The 26,377-nt window shown below is 37.9% G+C and overlaps 1 protein-coding gene across 1 annotated transcript; it reads right to left on the bottom strand.

Annotated features, from left to right (window-relative positions):
• Window positions 1-114: 114 nt before the first annotated feature.
• NPHP3 (nephrocystin 3) lies at window positions 115-25,695 on the bottom strand. The gene is made up of 27 exons (XM_042888751.1): window positions 25,348-25,695; window positions 24,963-25,088; window positions 23,542-23,692; window positions 22,114-22,266; window positions 20,713-20,846; window positions 20,322-20,482; window positions 18,285-18,432; window positions 17,666-17,740; window positions 16,953-17,132; window positions 15,474-15,577; window positions 14,654-14,768; window positions 13,683-13,826; window positions 13,047-13,144; window positions 12,456-12,558; window positions 11,746-11,828; window positions 10,620-10,758; window positions 9,910-10,074; window positions 9,182-9,279; window positions 8,215-8,337; window positions 7,646-7,835; window positions 7,266-7,507; window positions 6,815-6,890; window positions 5,841-5,968; window positions 3,754-3,994; window positions 1,958-2,083; window positions 960-1,075; window positions 115-758 (listed from the first exon to the last, which is right to left on the bottom strand). The coding sequence occupies exons 1-27, from the start codon at window positions 25,693-25,695 to the stop codon at window positions 578-580; spliced, it is 3,948 nt and encodes a 1,315-aa protein (XP_042744685.1). The 3' UTR covers window positions 115-577.
• Between the last annotated feature and the right edge of the window lie 682 nt (window positions 25,696-26,377).

The raw sequence follows: 26,377 nt of genomic DNA, 5'->3' as shown, positions 1-26,377 counted from the left end.
CAACATGGTAGCCAAGCTCTCTGTTATAGCATAGCATCTTATATTCATTAATTGTACACTAAGTTTGCTTAAAGATGAAATTACCTCGAAGGTAAAACTTTGGGTAAAACAATATTGTGCTTTTTCAAAACTTTTATTGCTTTAGAAACAATTTTACAAGCTTCTGAAGAGGTCAAGAAGGTTGATGAAACAAAAATACACAAATGCACTAAGCCAGGCTGTTACAACACAGAAGTAAGAACTACCATATAAAATATATCCCATTGGTTCAGTTTATCTTGTTATAATCCTGGCACTTAAGCTAAGAGGTATTAAATCTATGTTTTTGGCATTAACTATAGCTTGAGCAAGTACCTTATACACATATCTGCATACAATGGAAGAAACTCACTTTGTAGCACACAGTTCACAAAGTTAACGTGGAAGGATTTCAAGATTAAATATGTTTTCCTGTCATTCGTGAAGACAGTCTTAAGTTCCAAAGTAGTAATTTAACCCAGGAAAAATAGGTTTTCTTAATAATTTTATATAAAACAAAACAGCAATAGAAACTACCTTTTCTTTGAGCAGGTCTCTATCACCTTTGTCCAGGTTCCAGGAAAATGTTTGGTGACAATGCACTTTTTAAACTGAATGTGTCTCCACTTGATGAGTGTCGAGAAACTGCTTTTCCACCTATCAACAAAGTCTCTGCGTCCTTTATTTCCATGGCTCTCTTGTAAAGTTCAGCTGCCTTCTCAAAATCTCCCCCTTCATAGCTTTGGAGAAGAGTAAAACAAAGATGAAACAAACAGATAAAACTTGGCTCTCACTTTGTTCACATTGAAATGCACACCATGCAATCAGCAAGTGTAATTAAGACTCCCTACTTTCCTAATACACAAGTCCAGTATGTTTCTTTTTTATCTGCTACCCTTTATAGTAACATGATTTTATAGGGCTAAAGCATATAATCTTACCTGAGCACAGCCAAGTTCTTCAGAGTTTCTCCCACGCGAGGATGCATGTGACCAAAGCTGTCTTCATAAATCTTTAATGCACGTTCATAAAGAGGTAAAGCTTCAGTCTGCTTTTTCTTTAGGTATTAGAAAGTTGTTTGTTATAAAAGTGTATTACTTTTGTTACTGCTTTTTTCCTTACATAGTAGCAGCATATCCTGGGTAGAAATTCATGCATATTCAACAACCAGTAAGGTGCTTTGTGTTCTACTGCTGGTAGATGAGGGTGATAATTGAAAATGTTAAAGCCACAAGCTTTCACTTGCAAATGCCATTCCCACTGACCAGTTCCCAGTCAGGTATGGTCCTCCTAGGCAGCCTTGGAAATCTCAATATAGTTACCAAACGCTCTTTAATTTTGCTGAAGCAGCTTTAATCACCGATTAAAACTGATGTGCAGATTGCAAAAACAAAGAATACAAGAAACAGCTTGCTCCCATTGACACTAATTAAGGAATTCAGTAATAAGATGATTACATTTCCTTTAAATCTCATATTAATTGTAAATCAGCTGTAAAGGCTCTCAAATTTTTAGCTACACAGTGTCACAGCTGCTGCAGATGGGCAGTCTTCATTCATGGACACAGATTTCAAAAGCTTATGTTACCCAGTGAGTCAGCAGCGGAGCTGTGCTTCATCATACTACAGTGACTGCCACTGCTAGAAATGCCATCTTCTGCTATTGTCCTATGAAGCATGTGGGCATTTTGAATAATCTACAAAGCATTAGCCCAATTGTCCTCATACAACACCACTCAGCAATTATTCATCCCCTGCATACACTTCCCTTGTCAAATATCCTTCCTTTTTTTTTTTTTTTTTAAATGAAACCTAAGTAAGTATTTGTAGGTTCTATATAGTTCCCTTATAAATGCAATTACATTACTTTGGTATTAGGTGCATGTCATTAAAAAAGCCCACCACAGGAATGCTAAGCACATCAGACATGACAAACTTACCATCTGACAATAAAGAACAGCCAGATTCACCAAAGCTGTTGCTACACTGGGGTGTTTGGGGCCAAACGACTTCTGTCGTATTTCAACAGCTAGCTCATACAGAGGAACAGCCTTGTCAAGCTTTCCCTACAAACAGCGCAGCAAAAAACAATTCAGTCGTCTCGTATCAAAATGATGACGGTAAAAATCTATTTTCAACAAAAAGCTTGGACAAGTCTTACTGTTTCCAGAATAAGGGTTTAACTTTGGTCAATTCACAGTGATATTCCACACAGATTATTCTCTGTGAATAGTTATTAAGATTAATTTTCCAAAATACTGAGCATATTCAACTCCAGTTAATGTGTTTGCCAGCTATGTCTGCTGCTTCTTTTTTATTTCACTTTCTTCCACAAAAGTATAATTCTGAAGACTGCTAAAGTTGTACTTTTCTAAGTAATTTTCTCCATTTGCATTTCCTCATTCTGCCATAAATGAGAGCAGAGACCTTATTCTTTGATCTAAAGTGCCTAAATTTTACTGACGAGATGGGAATGGGAATGTAGCTGCCTTCACTTAGGAGCAATTCTCAGCGCTGTTTGCACTGTCCTCTCTGGAACAGCTGTGGTGTTCAATGCTGTATCAACAACCCATCACTTCCCATTCACCACATTGAGATTTGACTTCTAGGCCAATTTCCCTAAAATTCTCCTCTCATATTCCAATCAGTATTAATGCAGATTATTTTTCCAGTAAATGTTTTCTTCCCAATTTAATTTACTCATATATTAACCAGATATACTTCAGAAGTATGCTCAGGTTTTTATTATTAGCATTCTTCTATTTAATAGCATTGACAAATTGTATAATGGTTCACTGTAATTCCAAAATTCAAATCAAACTTCCTCTTTATTTTTTTCAAAACATCACTGTGCCATAGACTGAAGACAATCAGTAACAATTCTGGAAAAAAATATTATAAATAATTGTCATTTTCTGTATCTGTGATACTTGTCCCTTTTCTTCTATCACTCTTCTGTGCCATTAATTCACCACAAATTTTAATTCATGCAACTTCAAATTAGCAAAGAGCTGTTGGATGCAAATATGAGTGCTTTTTCCAGTTTCTAGATGCATCAAAGTTAGAAGCTGAGGTGAGCAGAGAATATAAAACCCAAAACCATTTCACGCACTTACAGTTGGAAACGATGAAACACAGAGAAGTAGAGACTTCTGTTAATGTTATTCCAGACAATGAATTTTGTGGGGAACATAATTCTCATCTTTCACTGAATCAATATAAGCTTGAAGTGGCTTGGCCACACAGTTTGTTAAGTGCTCGCTCTCTCATGAGCTAGCCTTAAGTAAAGCACTGACTCCATCAGGAATCTTCAAGTTATTCTCACATTGTCTGTAAAGTTCAACGTATTATCTAAAACACGATTTTTCCATCAAGACATGTCTCACTGAACTCTTGTAAATGGACGTCGTGTAGGAAACAGAACTCAAATACAGCTGGCAAGAGCTTCCCTACTGCAACAAAAGCATTAGGTTTTAAGCAGATGAGAAATTCTCCATTGTGGTGATGAATACTAGACACTGTAAGACACTGAAGACGTTACTCACAAATAGCTTTCCTTTAAGCAAAGTGTGTCTTGAAATTGTTACTAGGCCTTCTGGAAACAAAGTCCCTCTGACATGCATCTTTTATACATGTGTGTACGTGTATAAGCCCCACTGGTTTTGTATGGAAGACTGACACTGCAAGCCCTTACATTATTTAGGTGATGTGAAGAGGTAGCAGGATTGTTGCTTACCATCTTTTTGTACAGCACTGCCAGGTGTTTCACTGTGTAAGCCAAGGAGGGATGGTCTGGAGCCAGTGCTCTCCTCCTGATGTCCAAGGCTTTTTCATAGAGCTCCTCTGCCTTCTCGTAGTGCTTCTTCTCATTGTACAGGGCTGCCAGGTTGTTCAAAGACTGTGCGCAGTCGGGATGGCTGGGTCCAAGGACTCTTTCTCTCATTTCCAGGGAGCGCTTCAGAAAAAGTTCAGCTGTCCTACAGAAAACATTTGTGGAGCAATATTTTAAAGCTGCTAATGTCTATACAGGCTGATGTGACTGAAACAGAATAAACTCAGTCTCAGAAACTGTAGAAACCATGTAAGCCAGCCCTAAGAATCAGAGATAATTTACATGTTTCAGGGCAGTACTGAAGTACCTCTGTGAAGAACTGAAAAATCAGTCTAGAAGACTTCAGCAAACATTAAACTAATCCCATAGCTCCTTCATGATCAGGTGATCACATCTATCAATTATAATGAGCTAGATTCTTATAGGAGAATCTATTTGAAAGTGACAACATGGAAAAAACACTGTGATGCCACCATTGAAGCACTTTCCAATCAAAAGCATTCATCTCACTAAAATAGTGTGCTACTATTCTATTATGGATTTACAGCACTTCCTCTAACACAAATAATCAGTGATCCCCACGTAATACTGGCAGCATACATTATAATTGGGTTTTTTGTCATCCTGACGTTCACACCAATTTTGTGTGACTCTGGTTCCCATCAGTGTAGTAAATCAGAAAAATTCACATTAGAAAGATATTTATGTAGAACTGTACATACAAATTTGGAGCTCTAACACAGGTGTCAAAAGGTGTTCTCCCTTGCAAGGACCATGGGATGAAGTGTGATACATAGTGTGATACATAGCAGCTGCTACTGAAACACACTCTTCTGCCATTGATTTCACTCTAATTGTATCAAATTATCAAGAAATTCAATCTTGGACTCACAGATTCAGAAGATACACAACAACCATTAAAATTACTTAAACCTTCACCAGAACAAGGTTTATACTTTCACTCTCATGTGAAACAGCGGAGATGTGTTTACTCTAAAAATTGGCTGCACTGAACTACATTTGAGCAATGTGGAATTTAAAATGATTCTGTATTCTGTATGAGATTAGATAGATACTAGTCCTCTATGATCAGCCAGTTTCATGTGGCTTCATGAGGGTAAAACAAAACAAGCAACAATGAAAAAAGCACCACCTATTTCCAACAGCTGTTACAAATCAGGGCCGTCACTGTAAAAATCTCACATTTAACAGAGATGCAGATTCTAAATTAAAATATATTACTGCTGTCTTCCAAGAACCACATGCAATTCAAACACCAAATAGAGGGAGAACATAAAAACATTTTCAGAACTTACTCCTGTGCTTTTGCTGCGAACTTTCCTTTTTTCCTGGAAAGATTCAGCTCAGGAGAGCAGGACATAAGGTGACTCTACATTTCACTCATAGCACACACTTCTAGGCTACTTTGTGGGCCAAAGAAATCTCTAACCATGTGATGAGAACTGCACTGCACATGCCACTCTCCTTCATCGACACCCCTGCTTATCTCTACTTGCATTTAGAGAGCAGTTGTGCTGCTCCATCTTCCCCTTTGCCCTTAAAAGACCTGAGGATAACACGCACTGTGAATAAATATTTAACTCGTGATTTCTTGTGATAGTGATAAGTGATGTGAAAAACAACAATCCTTATGTTCAAGAATGAACGCTACAAAGGACAGTGACAAAAATTCTGTGAGAGGGTGTATATTTTGAGAGAGAACTGGTACTTGCAAATCTGGCTAGTTAATTTTAATCATGAAACATCAGTTCTGAATGCAGGAAATACATCACTTGTTAATACAAGTTAGCAGCATCAAGACTATAAAACATGAGTGAATTTCACAGTAAACAAAAACAGAATGAACCACAGGCATCACCACAATGCGCATCTGACCAGGTCTCTACATTTAATATTAGTTCTCCACACTTTGCTTCCATGTGTGATCTATGAGAACACTCAGTGAAGGTGTCACAAAGAACACAACTTACTCAAGATTATTTTGCAGGTAATAAAGGACTCCCAGCTCATTGAGGGTTCGAGCATTGTCTGGTGTATCCTTGCCCAGTGTGAGCTCTTCCAGTTGCAGGGCTCTTTGACGTAGAAGAGCAAAGCCACACTACAGCAAAACACAAGGTAAGTCAACCATCACTACTTTCAAAGCTTGTTACTGAAGACAGAAAATTAGAAGACTCAAGTTTTACACCAAAGGAGCAAAACTATTCTACTTAATTCCTGTTCAATGGCATCCTGCTTACTTACAATCTAATGGTAATTTCACCAAACATGTTTCCATGAAATTTAAGTTACTGTGCTGTACTACAGCTCTCCTTTTTCCTATATCATACATACTAATTTATTTAAACTCCACAGTTCAAATAACCAATTCAGATGGAATTCCTAAGTTTATAAACTTAAAAAGATAAAGCCAACCACCTATCCTAAATGCCATTTCTTTAAAGTATAACTTGAGGCTTCACGTGGATCTCAGCCGCCAAAAAACATGCAGCTTAAAAACATGCAGCTGACACAGAAAGAAAAAGAAAAAAAAAAAAAGAAACAGAAAAGAAAAAAACAAAAAACCTCAACGTGGCACATAATTCTGTTACTGGGATTATCCACTGCTGTAAGGATTCTATTCCATAGTATCTGTAGGATAAAGGCCTCTGTTATCTCTGGAGAATACCGTTCTCCGTTGCTGTTTTGACAGCTAATTCTAATAGCAATAATTCTGCACCCCTAAAATGTATATACCCACTCCTTTCTTTTCTACTTCTCAGCTCCATACCAGTTGTCCTGATTCATCTCCACTTCCAGAATAGTTTAAGGGCAGTTACCAAAGCCACTGCTAGGCCCCTCACTACTATGCCTTCAGTTATCAAAAGCATTCGAGCATCAGATTTTGCAGGCACACTTATCATCTGTTTAACAGAGCATTCCTTCTAAACATCAACCATTTCCTTACCAGACTGCCTTTTCGTCTTGCTGCTTTTTGGCGTATTTTGAAGGACTTTTTCCTCAACTGCTCAGCTTGTTCATATCTAAAAACAGTTATTTACAGCGTTAGGAGAATGCCAAATGTAGCTGGGTGTTCTGAAAAGCTTTTAAGTTATTTAAGTGCATAAGGAGAACTTAAGAATGTTGAAAAAAACTTTATCTTTTTGTTCAAGATAAAGACAATCCAAAATGCCTTGGGCCAGACAACGCTCCTCCTTCATCTCTGACTTATTAGAAGTCAGAGCAGTTGACCTCTACTGGGTGGCCTGCTACAGGAATACAGAGGATATGCTTGTTGTTGAACTTAGGAAACTCTAAAAAAGAACTATAGAAACAGCCTGGCTTCAGGAAGAAAATATCTGCAAAGTTATTTTTGTAGCACTTTTACATTAAAGAAAAACCAGCGTTGTCAATCTTACTTGTTCTGCTTTTGGTACAACATGGCAAGAGCATCGAGTTCCCGGGCTACCCGAGGATGTTCAGCTCCATAAGCATTTTCAGAGATTTCCAGGGCCTGTTTATACAGCTGTTCCGCGTTCCCAAACTTCTTCCACTGAACATAAACTCCCGCCAACTGGTGAAGTGACTGTGCCACCCTTGGGTGGTCTGGATCCAGCGCAGTCTCTCGAATCTCCAGAGACCGCTGCAAAGGAGCTACAGCCTGTAACAGCGAGGTTCAGAATATGAACAGCAGGCAACATCTTGGACGCTGCGATATTTTAACAACTGCAACAGAAAGCACACGATCAGCTCTGCTCAATTTCCCTCCTTGCTGTTACAAGTCTCTAAATGTACTCACCTGACTGAGAAGACCTAGGTCCTTAAGAAACCGTCCCAGGGTCTCATAAAGATCAGCCAGGCAGATCATACTTTCCTCTCCCTCACAGCTTTTTTCATATTCTTTCAGAGAGTCAAAATACTCAGCTGCCATAGAGCTCTTATCTTTCCCAACCAGCTGCCAGTAACTCAGCAATTCTGCAAAATGTCCCCTGTTTTAACAAGGAAATAAGAAGCTCATCTTATCTCTGACACCTCTCTTCAGATTGATGCTAGGTTAGAAGAATAGGGCCATATGAATGAGTTTTCTCTTTATGCTACAATCTGTTGAGATTGTTGCTGTTTAACAGTACTATTTACACCTTTATCAAAGCCCCAGAAATGAAAAAATACATGATTTACATGAGAGCAGGATCACCAGTGCATTGCCATTTCAGCCTCTACTATGTAAGCTCCTTAAATCTATATCTATCATTTTCTGATTTATACTTTAAAGTAAATGACTATCAAATACTTCATATTTTATGTGCTTGATAAAAAAAAAACACTTTGAAATGTTTATACCCCCTAAAACAGCGGCTAACTTTGTACCTTTTGTAAAGGTTCTGGGATACAAAGAGATTCAAAAGACACTTGTGTAGCTTTTGTTTGTCACCCTGCTGTTGGAAGAGCCAGGGAAGTTCATCTGCACTTCTCCAAGTCACTCGGTCTCGACTATTGAAAGAAAAGCCACAAAAATATTAATAGAGACCTAACACTACTCATCAGTGTGATGTGAAAAAAGGCAAATATACATGTACCATGCCTGAAGGTTTAAATAGACAAACTGCTATGAGACCTATGTGCTCTTTTCTCACATCTTCATTCCACTGTTACCTGACAGAGCCCTGGAACCCCCAGGAAATCACAGGAAGCTTTTCCTCTCTCTCACATGGGCTAATCTGGATCTGCCAGCCTAACTGTAGCCCAGAAAATACTGACCCTTTATGCCTCCTCTCCCTGGTACACTGTGGCCCTGTAGGTTAGCTGCTACCCAACTCATGCTCTGAGCAGCAGCACTCCACAGCTGGTAAACTGACCGAGGACTGTAAATGCAAACCCATTTTCAGTATAGGCATCAACTTGTAGCCTTTCTGGTATACTATTGGACCTCCTCTTATGTATGTGCTATTGCTTGCTGAATACAAAGTCTCTTTTCTCTTCAAGTTCCAAGAAACCTCAAATTTCCTAGCATTCACTAGTCGTTAAAAACCTACATGGGGTCAGTTATCACAAAATAACAGAAGCATTATATATTCACACCACAGATTATCACATGGTAACTTCTTTTCATGTATATTTCCCACTACTGTCCTCAATCTTTTCCAAGATTGAAAAGCAATATATCAGTAACAAACAGGACAAATGACAACAAGGGTTTTCTAGGGTTATTTTGCAGCAATTATTTACAATCTGGGTACAAAAAAGCATAATAAAATATAAATAGAATATAGAAAAAAATATATCCAGAAAGGCATAAAGCCTGTGGTTCAGCACATCTTGAGGAATTACGATCTACCTTAGCTGCATGGTGAAATAGTCCACAAGTTTTTGTCTGTAGGCTGAAATAACATTCAGACCTTCTTCCATATACTCTAATTTCACCATCTCCCAAGCCTGAAAGAGAATATAATTGAGAGAAGGAGTATTTGTTAAATACAAATGACATACAGAGAACTACAAAAGAATTTACTTAATCAAACAAGTCTCATGTTGCAAAGTCTTCCTCCAAAGGCACTACAAATGTTGTCGTGCAGTACAGCATAGACCTGGCTATCCAGATAACATTCCCTTCTCCTCCAATTCAGCTTGTTGTTATGGAACCAGTGCTTTCTAAGACACACTGAGTTAACATCTAATAGTCAGAAATTTCTGAATGCTTGAAATTCCAGCTTTTCAACTGCTGAACAATACTGACCACCAGTGGTAACACAGCTCTAGTAGTTTTCAAAGTAGTTCTAGCATCAGGAAAGAAGTTAAGGAAAATTGAATGAGCAAACACAGACGTTAATAACTGTGTTATTAATAACAACAGAACAGCAGGGATTAAGGGTGTCACAGGGCAAATGAACAGCTTAAATTTCAAGATAGAAAAATTAATTCTGAGTGTAACTAGGTATAAAGTTGACATAAATAGACTGAAACGTCTTTGCTATCTACCACAGTGCAGTCAAGACCAAAATCTGGACAAAAGCTTTTGCATTGGCAGAATTTCAATTTCACGTGTTTAGAACTAAAAAAAGTTACCTGGAGATGCTGGAACTTCAGCAAACCACAGCCATATGTCAGCATACACATTTTGTGCAGGCTGTGAACGAGTGAGGCTAGCACTGCAGAAGACAGCTCAGGATACAGTTCCATCAGCTCAGATTCACTCACACCATTGTGGCTAACACCAATGACACACAGTATCTATGTAAAGCAGAAACAGAATCATAGAATCATAGAATGGCCTGGGTTGAAAAGGACTTTAATCCAAGTAAAATACACTGAAGGTGCTGCAAGAACCAAAGAACTTCTTGCAACTGTCAAGTATCATGTCCTAATTAAAAAATGAAAGTTAAACAGAATGAAGAAATTCTGTAGAGTCAGGAAGATGAATAAGAAATCAAACATACCTTGCCCTACATTCACAGAACATCATGTTTTGATTAGACTTACTGTGCTTAACCCTTTGGTCAAGCTATAAAAGGAAATGTTGATTCCACATCACATCTTAGTGGAGAAGTTTGGTTTTGCTCTGTGAGATAATGATTTACCTCACATTCAACACAGAGAAGTCGTATGTTAAATAATAGTTAAAATTAGATTAATAAAATTTCCTGTCTATAGTTAATAATGCAACATTCCCTGAATTACACATTTGAACATATGTAAATTAGTATTTACTTTTAATTTAAGAATAAATCCTTAGAGGAAACAATATACATTTCCTATATAGATCAGCCACTGCTTACCTCTCTCAAAAGACTTTTTTCCTTATCACTGCACAACGATTCTTGAATTGATCTCAGAACAAGCCTGTACAGGGACACTGTGTCTTGGCATTGGAAACACCGTTGAAGGGTTTCATCAATATTTCCTGCACTTCCAACACTGAGAAGATGGACAAAAAGAACGTGGTTTAGCATATTACATTTGGCTGAGCAAAACAAACAAAATTCCAAAAAGATCTACCTCAAAAATGCTCTGAATTTCTGTTGAGTTCAAAAGGCTCACAGTACCTGGCAAGATTAAAAGCAGAAGAGCTAAAATTCCTGAAGCCACCTATTTAATTTCTCTTGAGTAACTGCAACATTTTTATTTCCAAGAAAAGGTATGTTGCTGTGTTCTTTCCTCCAGCAAGAGCACAGACTAAGAACATCAGACTGGATGAAGATAAAACCACATGCTGCTGTTTCTCCTAATGCATTTACAAGGCGTGTTTTCAAGAGCAATTAAGCATTCCAGAACGTAAAACAGCAACAAAAAGAAAGAAAGAAAATCACTCACCCAGAGTAAATTAGAATCAAATCTCTAAATTATAAATGGGGCTTTCTCAACAAGATGAAGTCTAGGTTAATAATAAACCAATGCACTTGGACATATTCTGTTGCACAAGAAGGAAGGCTAGTTTTCCCCACAGCAGGAATTAGACAGTAAAATATCGTGTGTGGGATGTTAAACTAAACAAACACTGAACTCTATTTTAGCCCTAAAATCTATGAGGCAAGCTATCTAGTGCATCAGTAAATATAACAGACCTGAATTAAACCATTTAACAAAACAATAACATTCTCCAAATGCCACTAAAAGGCATTAAGGTAATTGCCATATCTAGAAACTAAAGGAACAAAACAAGGAAAGAAAAGTAGAAGGATACATTCAGATTCACTTAGTATCAAAATGGCAGAGATCATATACCCCCATTTACTCCCACTGCATTTCCAATCAGTGACGTGGGAAAACTTCAGACACTGTTCTGCTGTTTTTTCTTAGCAGGATTCATTCTATATTAAATGACTGTTTTTCAAAATGCTCACAAATCTACTCACAACCTTCTAACCCAGCACTGACTGTAACTGCAGGATCATCTGTACCTACCGAGCAATGGTTTTGCCCAAAAGAGTGACATACAAAGCATTGCAAGTTGTGGCAGAACGACAATGTCTCTCAAGCTTCTTCTCCTGTAAGATTTAAAAAAAAAACCTCTGTGAGCTAAGATAAATCAGTCACACCAATAAGTAGTTCATATTTTGACAAGAAAATAGGAGTTTCAGATACATTTCTATTTATAACATTTGAAGAGTATGACATGAAACTAGTGCCCAAAATACTGGGTTGTTTTTCTAGATATCAGAACATGCAAGTTAAAGTTTCCCTTCTAGTTTAGGATTAGAACAGTTAGGATCTAATCACTGCATCTCTAAGGATGAGGATTACCTCACAGAATCAATCTCCAAGGCAAAGGGGTGAAATAATTTTTCCGCACTTAGTCAATCACAGTTACATTATTATGCAATACTAAACCTTTTGTGAGTCTAAAATGAAAGAACATGTTTACAGCAATATCTGCACCATACAGTTTTCCAGTTAATAATTTACACTGTTCCATCTGTGCTTTGATGCTATGAGCCACGAGGTTAAAAAAAACCAAAACCATTAAAAAAAAACACCTCAAACTGCATTCTGTTTTGAGCAGTATTACTTAGCTAAATATATTACTTTCTTTTGGCAGCTGTACTTATTTCATCTTTCCATGTTTTCATCAGAAGTTTTACTAAAGTATTTTCAAAGAACTACAAAAGACTTACCTGCTCTTTAGTCAATTTAACATTCACAGAGCTACATTCTGCACTAATGAGAGCTTTAACATCTTTGGAATTCAGTGGATCAAGATGAAGAGTAGGCCACAACCTTCAGTAAAAGAGAACGAAATTATACTCAGACCTGATTAGATGGCATATAAAGAGTGGGAAATAAAGTACATCAAAGTTCCATAGTTTTTAATGATGGATATCAAATCAGTAATTGAACTTACTCCCTGCCACTAAGAAATTCTAATGATCACTGGCCAAATTTCCACTTTTTTTTTCCTGGATCTACATCACAGTATTGTGGTTCCTAATATGCACGTGGCTGTGTTTAGTATATCTTCCCATACGGTCACACGGATAAATACCTCAGAATAAAACAAAAATCTGGTTTCGTAACAAATAAAACTGTCCTTACTGCAGTTACCGTTGAAAAGCTTCCATTATACTCAACAGTTGCAAAACCTTACCTATTGATTACAATTCCAGGCCTTAATAAATCTGAGCAATTTGCTCTTCAACTAGTAACTTGAATTTAAAACAACTACTTTAAGACATGCTACTTTGAAACATCTCATAAACATAACATACCTCCAAGCCTGTGGACACGTTTCTACATTCACTGATACGATCACTCTCACGTTCACTGGCAGTGGATCTATCAGCCATTTCATATGCTTTTCAGCTTGCTTAAAAACAAATTTTGATCACTGAATGCAAATGCTCAAAACAAATGCCAGAAGTTGATAGGTTTCATTCATTACACAGCTCAGAGAATGGAGTTTTGAGTTCTCCAATGCAGAGCTACAAATTGTTCATGATCTGATTCTTGAAACACTACTAAATGATCCAGTGATATCAGCATGCCTGAACATTACATAAAGCAGATAGAACACCACCGTTAACACGTTTACTTTGAAGACTGGGCTACTTGAGTGCCCAGGAAATAGTTCATAATGAAGAACTTATACATAAATATAAATATATCTGGGCTGCTCAAAAACAAAGGTGTTAAAAAGGTAATAACAAAGCAAAAAAAACCCTGCAAATCTAATCTATAAAACTGAAGACTATTTTACTTCATCTGCACTTCCCGCAAATTACTTTAAATGTGCTCATTACACTAAAGAAAACATTTATGTTTCTGCTATGCAGATATAGCTGAACCTATAGCAATAGTCAAAGTTTCTTTTGGAAAGACAAATGCTAAGCATTCTGTAAATATACCTGTATTTGGTCAATAGAATCGATAATTATAATTATGCTGCCTTGATGACGAGCAGAAAGTTTCTCCAGCCAGCGGGGAAATTCTTCCAGAAGTTTAGCTGGATCCAAGGTCAGAGGTGACACTAACCAAGAATGTTGCATAAGCTGCAGAATTATAAACAAACATAACAAATTTTACCTTAAAAGTCAACTATAAAAGTTGAATAAAGATCCACAGACACAAAAGAAAAAAGTTATGTAGTGTTGGGGTAATTCCAGTCAAGTTCACATAGGATTCTCTTCTTCTAGTTTATATAGAACACACAAAATTTGTTGAATTCATTATATAATTCTATAAGGAGAACTTGTGTTTACACAATGGACAAGGGATCTGGAGACTTAAAAGGACTTCAAAGTTGCACAGTTAAATAAGGTGGACTTCTAAAATACATGAGAAAATTGCAAGGAGCACAAAATTTGTTTCATTTTCCTAAAGGTTTTATTACGAGAAGTCTTTTTTTTGCCACCATATGAAGGAAATAAGAGTTCAGACCCTGGCACAAAAATACTTTTCATTTATTTCCCAAACATCTAACACAATTAAAAAATAATTGGACATAGAAGAGATACTGGTCTAAGAACAGAACAGTGCCACCTGGCAAATCTAGCCTCAGATTCCCACAAACATATAAGAGATACTATCCGCTTCTCTGGCAGAATGGCAGAAAAATTTGGAAGAAGCTTATATGGCTTTATAAGCTATCAGTATTTGTCACTGGAAGTGTAACTATTACAAATATCCCAGAGATACAATTTAAGAGATCTTCATTCCATGCATAGTTTCAATTTCCCCCCCTTCTATAACGTCTTACACTTTCATTGCTCTTGATGGATGTAGAAGAACCTGGAGAAACGTTCCATTTGATCTACACACAGACACTGGCACTTTGCAGTGAATCAGGCAAAGCAGAGTATATAGTAATACAGCATACCTTTAAAGTAAGGCGTTTAATTATTAATGCAGATTCTGAACTGGTAGACATGGGCCTCCCAACAAAGTGATAAAGAATCAGAGTGTTTGGTGAATGCTTCTGTTGCAAGTGAATCCTACAGAGAGAAGTAAAAAACAACAATGAAACAATGACAACAAAAACACAAAAAAATAACACCTACTCATAACAGTCTATTTTTGCAAATGTAACTTAATGAGTTTTGCCAAAAGGAGGTAGAATGTCTGAGCTAGAGGCGTTCAGTGTTTATCTTACAAAATGTCAGATGTTTTCTGACGTATAAATGAACCTTTTATGTCTGTTTTCACTTTTGCTCCACCCAGAACCAGTGGCCATTAACATCTACCCTTTGTAGCACTGGATATTCACATCATACTGAGCTTTTTAGAAGTAATGGCACTATCAATTTATTTTATGACAGAAAATCTCGCTATAACCTAGAAGTGACTGTAAAATGTATTGCTATGATAAATTATTTGGTCTCATCTTTCATTTATTTGAGTGAAAAAGACTCCAAAGGACTGCTTTAGGTAGAAGAGAAGGGCAACACTATGAGCTACAAAAACCACCTATGTATGCTGCGCAAGGACAGATAACATCAGAGCTTTGCAAGCAACTCCGCTTTACCTCTTATCAAATTGATACAATATTTTAAATGTAATGGAAACATTTTTCTTGAATTTCATCAAAAACGACAAAAAAGATAAAAGAAAAATAGGAAAAAAGATAAAGGGGAAGGACAAGGAAAAGTTGAATTTAAAAAAAGTAACACTTTATTTATTGTTTTTTTTAATTACAGTACCATTTTGACAAAAGGAGAGATTTCCCAGAACCTGGTCCTCCTGATACAAGCAGAGGTGGAATTGGTGCTGGTGCTGCTACTAGGTCATTTAGACGTTCAAAATACTATAAAAAAGAAATAACCATTGTAAACATTCTGCTGTTTGAGAATAAAACATATTGCTTGTTACTGTACACCATCCAAAGACTACACTTATGTGCAAGTTTATTAAGATAGAGAAATAAATACTAAAATATAGCAAATGCAAAAGGAAATAACATCTATAATGAAATCTCAAATCACAAGGTCTATAATCTCTTGAATAAAGTGTAAAGTACATGCACATTTTTTTCAAAGCCTGATATATTAAGCACTTCCAGTGCTAATAAACTGAATTGGAGTTAATATACCAAAGCAATTGGGTACTAAGGCTTTTTTTCCCTCTCCACGTCTCAACTATTCCTCTGTATTGGATACCTTAACCAGGACAAAGCCTTCAAAGTTTGCATCTGGCATGAGATTATGAAGCCACTAAGCAGACAAAAGTAAAGTTTTCTTTCACACATGGAAGACCAACAACATTATGGCAGAGTTCAGGATGATTTAATAGCAAAACAAAATGAAATGCCCTTATTTCACTTCAAAGAAATATTCTGTCTGCAAATAAGAAGTAGAAGCACATTAAGATACATATATATGTTTCCTTTTAATATTCTATTATTTACTGTTCTGGTATGTAGTAAAATTAGCTTCATCCTCCAATTCACTGCCAATAAATGAACAGCAAAGTAAAAGAATAAACAGTACCAGTAAAATTGGGATCCTAATTTATAATAACACAGAAACTGCATCCTTACACTACATCACAGCATCAAAGAATGTTGCCCATATCAGATGTGACATCACTTTCCATGAATTTAATGCTTTTACTTTCTACGTTTTATTATACTTCCCCTTCCCCTGCATATATCTGCTCTTGACACCTTCATATTGAAACACTTTAAAATATTATTTCCAATAACAGGGTAGTACCAAGTCATTCAGTACCTCTTTACCTTTAAATTTACATTATTTTCAAATACCTCTGCTTGTACAATGAGATGAAATCTTTGCATTAGCCATCTGCAAAAAGCCTGACTCCAGATGTCAACATAGAGCTCCAATTTCCTTCAAAAAAGACATTCCGAGCTTTTCCTGATTGATATTCAAAGCTAAAAGGAGGACACTCAATTTCTGGCACATCAGTCTAGTGCTTTTCCCCAGTGTAGAAACAACAACTGCTTCTTCATCAATGCCATTCAACAACAGGCAAACTGGCATCTCTCCCAGAAAATAAATATGCCATCTATATAAGACATATGGCTTCTCCTGGCCTAAGGAGTAGCAGCCACAAAGATGCTCTCAGACACAACTTCTTCAGTAGAACTACATCTTGCCTCACAAGACAGGGAAATGAGTGATGGTTTCCTCTGCATCCATATACATTTGCAGTGTACCTACTTTCTCAAATCCCAGTTCACATGTTGAATTAGAGGCTTGCTGAAAAGCTTCCATCTGTTCCTGTTCATCATGTGCATCCCACAGTACATCACCAAAAACTTCTTCTTCAGGAGCAGTGGATTCTTCCTTATTACCCAAATCTTTGCCTTCTAGTTCTGTCATTTCACAGCCCAATATATCCTGAGTGAAACAGAATAATGTGGAAACAACCACAACTATAATTTTTAGAAGTATAGATACTTACAGTGTAACTTTCAATGCCAGGGTGTATGAGTGCTACTCTATTAACATCAGTGTGCTCATTTCCTTTCACACTGGCAGGGACTGTAACTGAACAGGCTACTACATGAATCAATCACAGGTCTCTATAAACTAATTTCACTCTTCTGCTAGTGGAAGCAATACACAACAAGGATGGTTAAGGAGAGAACGGACTATGCAAACTTTTATTATTCCATGATTGGAAACATCACATTAACAGAGAATTTAGTCCAATGCTCAACCCCTCAACCATGTTATTCCTGCTTCTTTGCATAAAGATGTTGCTTAGTTTTGTATTTTTTGTTTTTCCATTCCAAGTTTTCCTGGACTAGTGGTGTAACACAAAAAGAACACCTGAATTACACTGAATCAGCATATCACAATCACATTGACGGCATCTGAGATCATAAATCTCAGTAGGAAAAGATGCTGCAAAGCATGAAGTACCCTACCTGTTTAATTATCTTCTCCACACAAGTATAGATCTCATACGTTCCTTCCTCCACGTCTCCCACATGATCAATCATCTGAAAAAATAAATGAAGGATGAAGTAACCCTGAATCCAATTGGGATCAATATTCAGGACTTAAAATATTCCACAACATATTTAAACTCAATTCTGTTGTACTCCTCAGGTAGGTCTCACTTTGCTTAAGCATTTAAAACTTTGGCATTCAGTCTCAGCTGTCCTCAACAGTCCTCTCTACAGAGGGAGATCATCTATTCTGAGATGCAAAGAATCTCTCTGGAGGTACATGCATGTCTTCAGTGGCTGCAGAGGGACCTTAGTTAAATACCTTTGCCTTTTACATGGCTAAATATAGATGAGAAATTCCATCCCTACAGTACAGGATTTTTTTTCAGTAAAACTGCAGTGGGTTTTCTTTCCCCTGACAATGAAAATTTCATAATCTTCATAAATTTCAGATTCAATTCCTTCTCATATAATGAGTATTCAGAGCAATGAGTGTAATGTAATTTCTCTGAATTTCTTAGACTACTAACATTTGATCTTATTCATCGCAGGAAAGTAAGCCTTTTAAAATTTAACAGCATTTGAAATATCATACCTTTGCTTTGTTCACATAAGAAATTTGCTCAATTAACTGCTGCACTGAGTCTGAGCTGACTCTGTCATCACCCATTCTGTGGTAAATCAGACGGGGTTTTTCTTCTGGATTTTTCAAGAAGGCTTCTTCACAGTCTTCCAACAAACAACTAGATTGGAAATCAGCATTCTTGTGCTATATTACACTGCTGTAGTAAATAGCTCAATCAACACAAGATCCGAAGATGGGTTTCACTGCAAAATCTAATTCAAAAGTCATATCTATTTACAACAAGGATAACCAAATGTTTCATCTGAGAACTTAAGATAAATCCAGAAGCAAAGAGCATGTAAAAGAGAAATTCATGCTACTTGTACTACAAATACGAAAACTTTATTAATTTTTATGGTCAATGCTCTGTAAATTAGAAGTCTATCTTCCCATCATACCAAAATGCAGAGTGAAAAATAATTGCTCTGTATGGAAACAAAATTGATTCACACACGATTAACAAATACCATATATGCCATGCAATCACCTCTCTGAAGTATCTGTCTTATTCCTTGAAGAAGGAATACACGTTATAAGGAACAGTCCATTAGCATTTGTAAGATGTAGGGTAGTCCCTTAGCTAATCTCCATAGCACTTAGTATGTGTGAAGGAATTGATACCATGGATATCAAACTGAGCAATCTACTCCTGTTCCACAACTGCGTAACCTGGGGATGCTGACAGTAGCAGACAGGATTTCTCAAGTATTATTTTCTTCATATGAGCACTATGAGTTTCATCAGAGATTTTGTAAGAGAAATAAGTGAATATTGCTGGCAGAAATACTCTCCTGTGTTGTTGATGTGTTTTGCTGTTTCCTTGGTTTTTTGTTTGTTTGGGGCTTTTTTTGGGGGGGGGAGGAATTAATTGTGACATGTGTAGGTAAAGCTGGGTTATTTGGCAGCAGTGTTCTCCTGGGGGGCAATGGCCTCTCAGCAGCTGACACTTTCTCAGAGAACAAACATGGCAGCTGCAGCCTGACTTCTATATGAAAACAAAGAAAATAATCTGTGGTACCTGGCTGTTCCCTCATGCACTCGACTACTGTAAATCTGAGCTACTACTGTCTTAAGCCAGTTTTTAGTTCTCTGGGGAAAGATGTTTTACTTACAGAACCAGCAGGTCTAGTTAATACAAGATACCTCCAATAATGCAACAGCTGTGAAATCTTCAGCTTCAAGATCTGTCCCTGATCTGAAACTTGAAGCATATCACTACTTACAGATTTTTGCTTCCATACTGTGTTTTGGAATGATTATTCCATGAACTTTTATATTATGTTTTCTAATCCTTTTTTATCTCTTTTTCAGCAAGATTTATTCTCCTTTCTCCCAAACCATGAAAACCAAATTTTCTGCCCAAAATTCCCAAATACACAAATAGTTCTAATACAATTCTAAGAATATCTTCAGTTCAGTGTTTTTCATTTAGTGAGTTACATTTCGTCTAGAAGATTAGGCAAATACAACAAAACACTGAAAAAATGGAACATGCTGCATCACCATTTGCCTTAAAACACTGTAAGTTCAGTAAGACCATTTGTAGAGAGCTGGTGCAAGGTACTGCACAGAAGAGCTGTGAAATCAGTCCAGAAAGAAGCTGAAGACAAAGATTATAGAGGACAGACCAAAAGCAAAAACAAAATACTATGGGCAGGTGTAAGGATAGATAAGCAAATGAAAAACACTGAAGACATTTATGCCAGCCACTTTGAATTCCTAAGATTTCAGCAACATGCCTGGCAGAATCTCTTCTTGGAAAGCAAAACATTTCCTTATTACAAAGACATATTTCATGCTGTATTTTAACAGAATCTACAGATACAGGAAAAAGTAAATGACAACAAAGCTGATACGTTCTTTTAACTGTTTGCACCAGTAAATATCACTCAGAAGATGCTATCTCAGGAAACATACTCAATAAAGTATCACAGACATTTTAATAAGCTATGCACTCTCCATAAGTTACCAGTTTCCATTTGCTTTCCCAGCCTAAAAAACACTTACCTTGGCAAAGTCAGATGTAGGAGCAAAATGACTAATGAACTTTTTTCAATTTCCCATTTTCGTACTTCTTTAAAATGATTTTCATTTTCTGCTGGAAAATGAACAACTTGAAAGAAGTAGCCCATTGTTTCACAGATTCTTTGAAGTTTTGGTGAGTAGTTCTGAAAGCAAATTTGAATAACTGCTTTATTTCTGTATCTGTACAGTGTTAAGGACCTCCTAGATAAATCTCATTATTTTTCTTCTATATAATTTCTTCCCCTGAAGTCCTTGACAAAAGACTTGCTCTGAATTCACGGAACTCAACATAGTTACCAAAGCTCTTAAAAAATATTAGAGACATTTCTGAATAAGTATCACAGGGAAAACAAAAAGTTTGTCAGGTACTCACTCTAATGAAGATTTCCACTTCTGGTTGAGTCTCATTAGTGCTAATAATAAAACATCTCACAGTGTTACTCCACAGAGAGTGGGAAAACAGAGGAGTAACCTGTAATATACTGGCAACAGCAGCATCCCAGTCATCTGCCAATAAAAAAATGAAGTCAGGAGATCTCCATATCTGATTATGCTGGATAATGGATAAGTAATCATCTCTTAACATTATTAATACTACATTTAATTTCAAATAGTAAAAACCTTTTTACACTTATTTTCATTTTAAAAAAATGAATTTAGAGAACACGTATAATCTGATAGCACCATACAATTTGATAATATGGCAAAGCAGTATTTTAAAACATATAGGTATTATAATTATAAGGATATTTCAAACAGCACTGACGAAACGTGTGCACAAAAATCATGTTGATGATTGCAAAATGAATGAAAGTATGCAGGAAGTATTACAAACCTCCATAACCAAACAACTACTTTTTTTCTTTCTGATCTGCATGCATTTCAATGAGACCACGCCAGTCAATGAAGGTGAAACACAGAAGCACCTCTTCTTGAGACAGAGTGCACAGCAGAGTTCTCTGTTTGTACTACATGCCAATTCACTACAGCAGTAACTAACTTTAAAGCTTTCCTAAGTTCTTCATTTTGTGGTTCATCATTCTTTCAAGCTTGAAATACATCCCCCTTTCAGTACCGAATGGCTCAGTGGAAAGATTAGTACAGGAAGCTGGAGCTATCACAGAGCAGACTCTCCCCTCCCACCCTGTAAGCAAAAACTTCTGAATCAGAGCCTTAAGGACTAAAGAAAAAAGGGAGGAACTGCCACGCAGGAAGGGTTCCAGGGCCAACAGTGAGGAAAAAGAGAGTAGTGGAAGGCAATTTGCAAGAGGCAATACGGGAAACAAAGTTAAAAAGTAACAATTATTGTTAACAAAATATCTAACACTGATTCATATAACAATGTATCCTTGTCACCACACCGCATTTCAATGAATTGAACCCTAAGAAGAATCAGAAACTATGTAAATGAGAAAATGATTAAAAAGGAATACACTTTATGCTAACACCAACGTAACAGTCAGGAAGTTGAGAATTTTAACCAAAATGGAAAAAAAGAGCCACAGTCAATACTGGAAGAGATAACTGTCTTCCTTAATCTACATGAGGAATGGTTTTGGTTTTTTCACAACTGGGAGCTGTTCACTACTATTTGCTAAACTCAATACTGCACATACCATAGCTACCAAATATATTAAACACAACTTGGCATGTACACAGATTCCTTCTGTTGTTACAAAGAAGTATCTCAGTTCTTCCATCAAATTATGTAGGAATGGATACAAAAATGACATAAATACATACTGTCCCAATAATATAGTTCCCCATTACTTACCCCTGTTTATATTTGCAAATGGTCCCTCAACATCAATAGAGCTGTGAGCAAATTCAGGCCCCCTGAAAGACTGCTGAAGTTGCATCATACTGCCCATGGATGGCTCACTTCCCAAGGCTCCTCCATTCCAATATTCAGATTGAGCCCCAGCAGCTAAAAATTGGGAGGGGGAAAAAAACACCAAAAAACAAACAAATAAACAAACCAAAACCCCCTTCATTGTCACTAAACAGGGCAAATTATCAGTCTTAAATATTTGAGCTGATATCACCTGTCACAAGCTACTGAACATAATTCTTTCTCCTTTAGCAGTTTTGCTCTCACCTCTGTGTGCAGCAAATAAAAAATGCTAATCTGAAGTTACTAGGAAGCCATACTAGTGAAGGGTGAGGTTATTTGCTGTTGCTTGTTATTACATGGATTGCTCACATCAGTTGGGTTCAAATGCTGTCCTGGATTACAAATCAGGAAAACTGTTTACAGTATTGATGCAGCCATTTGTTCACATCTCAAAACTGACAGCTTTTGTTTAGGAATGTCCCAGAACTAAAACAACACAAAGAGGCTCTAGGTCAGGACTGAAATACATCTTCTGTGTTTTGTGAGACAACATTCACAGCATCTCTTTGTAATATGTACGCATTACACTTCTGTCAAACTGTATCAACTCCCAAGACATCAAATATTCTTTAATGAAGGTAAACAGAAAATGGAATAAGACTTAAGAAAAACATAAGGGAAGTGTGAATTCAAAAACGAATGTAAGACAAAAGGCAGAAACAAACACCTGTACAACCATGGTTCATCAAATGGACAACAGGCATGCAAAGAGCCTTTCTGTGTTAGCAGGTATCTCTTATGGCGTGTATGAGGTTTTGTCTTCTGTTTCATTAATTTTGCTAGGGTTTCCCTTTCAAAAAATTCTCCAGCAAAACTGCTCTTTTGATGAGATCACGTTTGTTAAACAGCTAGCTCTGCTACTTTGAAAAATACAGCAGCTGAGACTGGCACATTTCATCACAGATTTACAGACTGAAAGTCAACCCAAGATTCCCTCTGGTTTCAACTGTACTCTTTTGGATCCTCTAGAACATAATCTCCCAGATCTAGATTAAGAAAACTCAGAAGAAAGCTCAGAATAGACTGGAAACTCAGAATTGTTCATAGAACAATTTTATTTTAAGTCACCGTTTCTTTATTTCTTGACAGAGTTATATTTCCTTCATTGATTCATGTCTGAGACCAGAAAACTGGGGCTTCCGTAATATAAACTACATATGCAAAGTCAGCTCCTTTAATTCTTTAGAATAGTTTCTGTTGCTTTTCAGGCTGGATTAATAAGCAGAAGATAATTTTTTGCCTTCTGTTCTACTGTTCACAGACTTTCAGTCACATTACAACACTAAATACAGGGGACGAAATTCTCACCTGTGACATCTGTACAGTTGTCATCAGAATCAGACTCTTCAGGATCAAACACTTGGATTCCTTGGGCCTGGAGTCTCTGAAGTTTTGCTTCTAGGTCCCGTTTGGCCCTCAGCAAGTCCTGAATCTCATTTTCTTTTGTTTCCCTAAAAATCTACAGGTGGTTAAAAAAAAAAAAAAAAAAAAAAAAAAAAAAGACTAAATTTGAAATACAAACCATTATCTTTTGAAATATATCAGATTCCTCAATCCCTATTACATACTTTCAACTGTAAAGATAAGATTCTAGTACTCATTTAGCAGGAAAAAAAAAAAAAAAGCAAGCAGGAGGATGTGAACAAAAACCAATCAGAAGCCTATAAATGAGCAAAAAAAGAGTTAAAAATTATCTGACATGAAAATTTTACCATTTTAAAGCTTAGCATACTATTCTGAATGTTAGGAGTCCACATTAGTATGGGAAGTTCATTAAAAATGTGAAGCATTTTTCCTGACCTTTTAAATTAAGTGTCTTCTGAAATCAATGCACGTGGTAATTTCCTTCAAATTAACTTTCCTTCCTCTTTTACTTTTCCATGTATTTTTAACATTTACATATAATCTTGTATTTAGTTTTGACTATAGTGGCAATTTAAATTTCCTAAAATAGAAAGCAATTGAGTATTCCAGATGTCCTATTTTAAAATATTACCATCACAAAAAGAAGGAAACAAGAAACTAGATTTAGATAGAATGACATTAAATCCTCTTCCAGTCTCATTTTCTTAAATGAAGTCAAAAACAGTTCTTTTTCTGCTAAATATGAACACCTGCTATAATTAAAGATACAAAGAATCTTGAAAACAATGCAAAACTGAGGTCTGTTTCCCTGTGATAGGTGGTGGATGTACCCTCATAAGCAGTAAAGGAAAAGCAGAAGCATCAGTTTGACTTTTCCTCAAAGCAGTACAAATGCTTTTCTCTTCAATGGTCTCTCATACTTTAGCAGCCAAGAGAGATGCACCAATATACACCTCAATGTGAGTTCGAATTCTTACATTGCTAAATATAAGTAGATTCAGAAACAAATGTCTGTGTTTCTTCAGCATGTGCCAATTTGAGGCCCACATTTTCCTGTCACTCTTGGGTATGAAAGTTGCAAGAATCTGTGTTGGAATAACACAGGAATTTAGTTTAGGACATATCTCTGCATAATTTACTTTAGTATTTTAAAAGCTGTTTTCTGCTTTTTCTCTTAATCTTACGGAGAAGTTTTGGTAGGATTGTCTGGAAGGAAATAATCAGCTGCAACCACAATACTGCAATCATTTTAGGGCAGGTCTTCATGAACACTGTTTTAAAGATATTCCTTTAGGGAATGAGTCTAAGTGTCAACTTTATTGACTTTTGATCATTTTCCCAAGAAAAGGAAAGTCAGGCCATACCTTGAACTGCCTTTTGACCTTGTCTCGATCATGTTCAAACGTGGCGGCTCTCTCCATGGCTTGGTATTTAGCTTCTAACGCACTTTCTTTCTCTCTAAGTATTTTCTGGTAAGTTTTCTGAAGTGCCTGAAAAGATCGAATACACCATTTTACCGAGAGAATAGCAATAAACGGTTTTAGCTCACTTTCCAGCTAGTAAACTCCACATCTCAATCCAGTGCTACCCCGCAACTTTCCTTACTCCAAGGAGATGCCAAGCCATGCCCAGAGAGAGGCACGACGGCTCCCAGCCCGGCTCAGGGACGCGCGACGAGCCATCCACAGGCTCTCACCTTCCCGCCACAGCCCTCCACGAGAGCAGGACAGACCCAGAGGCTGCAAATACCTGCAGCTCCGCGCGCAGCCGCTTGTTCTCCCTGTCCAGCTTGGCCTCCTTCTTCACCATGGAGGCCACCTCGTTGTTCTTGCTGACGCGGAAGATCTCGTACTCTTTCTTCAGACGCTCGTACTCGGCCACGCACTCCAGCTCCTGCACCGAGGCCGTGGACTTGAAGCTGGCCCCGATCAGGCCGCCGGGCCGCGAAGCGCCGACGCGCCGCAGGGAGCCGCGGAGCAGCCGGGCCTTGGGCTTCACCTCCACCGGGATCTCGCAGGCCTCGCCGCCGCCGTACGTGTCCTCGATCACCTCCCCGACCCCGCCCGCCGGGCTCACCAGCGACGACGCCGTCCCCATGGCTGGGGGGGCCGTCGCGGCGGTGGGGGGGCAGCGCCCAGGGAAGGTGCCCGACGGCGGGGCCGCGCTCGCTCCCTGTCCCGCCCTGGCCGCCGCCCCTCAGTGCTCCCCCGGCCCGGGGGCCGTGGCTCGCTGCTGGCCGCCGGACGAGGAAGGGAGGGCGGGAGGAAGCCGCCTCCCTCTTTCCCTCTCTCCCGCCCCGTCCCGCTCGCTGGCGGCCGCGGGGGGAGCGGGAGCCTTCCCTAAGGGAAGGAGAAGGGCTGAGACGCGGCGGGAGAGGGCGTGGAGGCTGACAGGGACGGTGCGGCGGCCGACGGGAGCGGGAATCTGCTCCTCTGAAACTGTGTAGGTGATTTTTAGGTGCTGCTTTAGGGAAAAAAAAAGAGCTAAACTGAGATATAACAAGCCTAACGTATGTGTTTATAAAAGGATGAGGCACTGTGGGGAACTATCTATCTTTCACCACCTTAAAATAGTGACCTTTGAATCACAGAATCATTAAAGCTGGAAAAGACTTCTAAGATCATCTAGTCCAACCCATCACCATCATACCACTGTCCACGTCCCTCAGTGCCACATCCACACGGTTCTTCAACACCTCCAGGGACAGTGACTGCACCACCTCCCTGGGCAGCCTGTGCCACTGCTCTTTCTCAGAATAAATTCTTCCTCATATCCAACC

The sequence above is a fragment of the Lagopus leucura genome, unplaced genomic scaffold (genome assembly GCF_019238085.1).
Source record: "Lagopus leucura isolate 7727_CA_CO unplaced genomic scaffold, USGS_WTPT01 Super-Scaffold_100157, whole genome shotgun sequence".
Classification (NCBI taxonomy): Eukaryota; Metazoa; Chordata; class Aves; order Galliformes; family Phasianidae; genus Lagopus; species Lagopus leucura.
The sequence above is the reverse complement of the archived record's forward strand: the minus strand, read 5'-3'. Positions and strand labels throughout refer to the sequence as shown.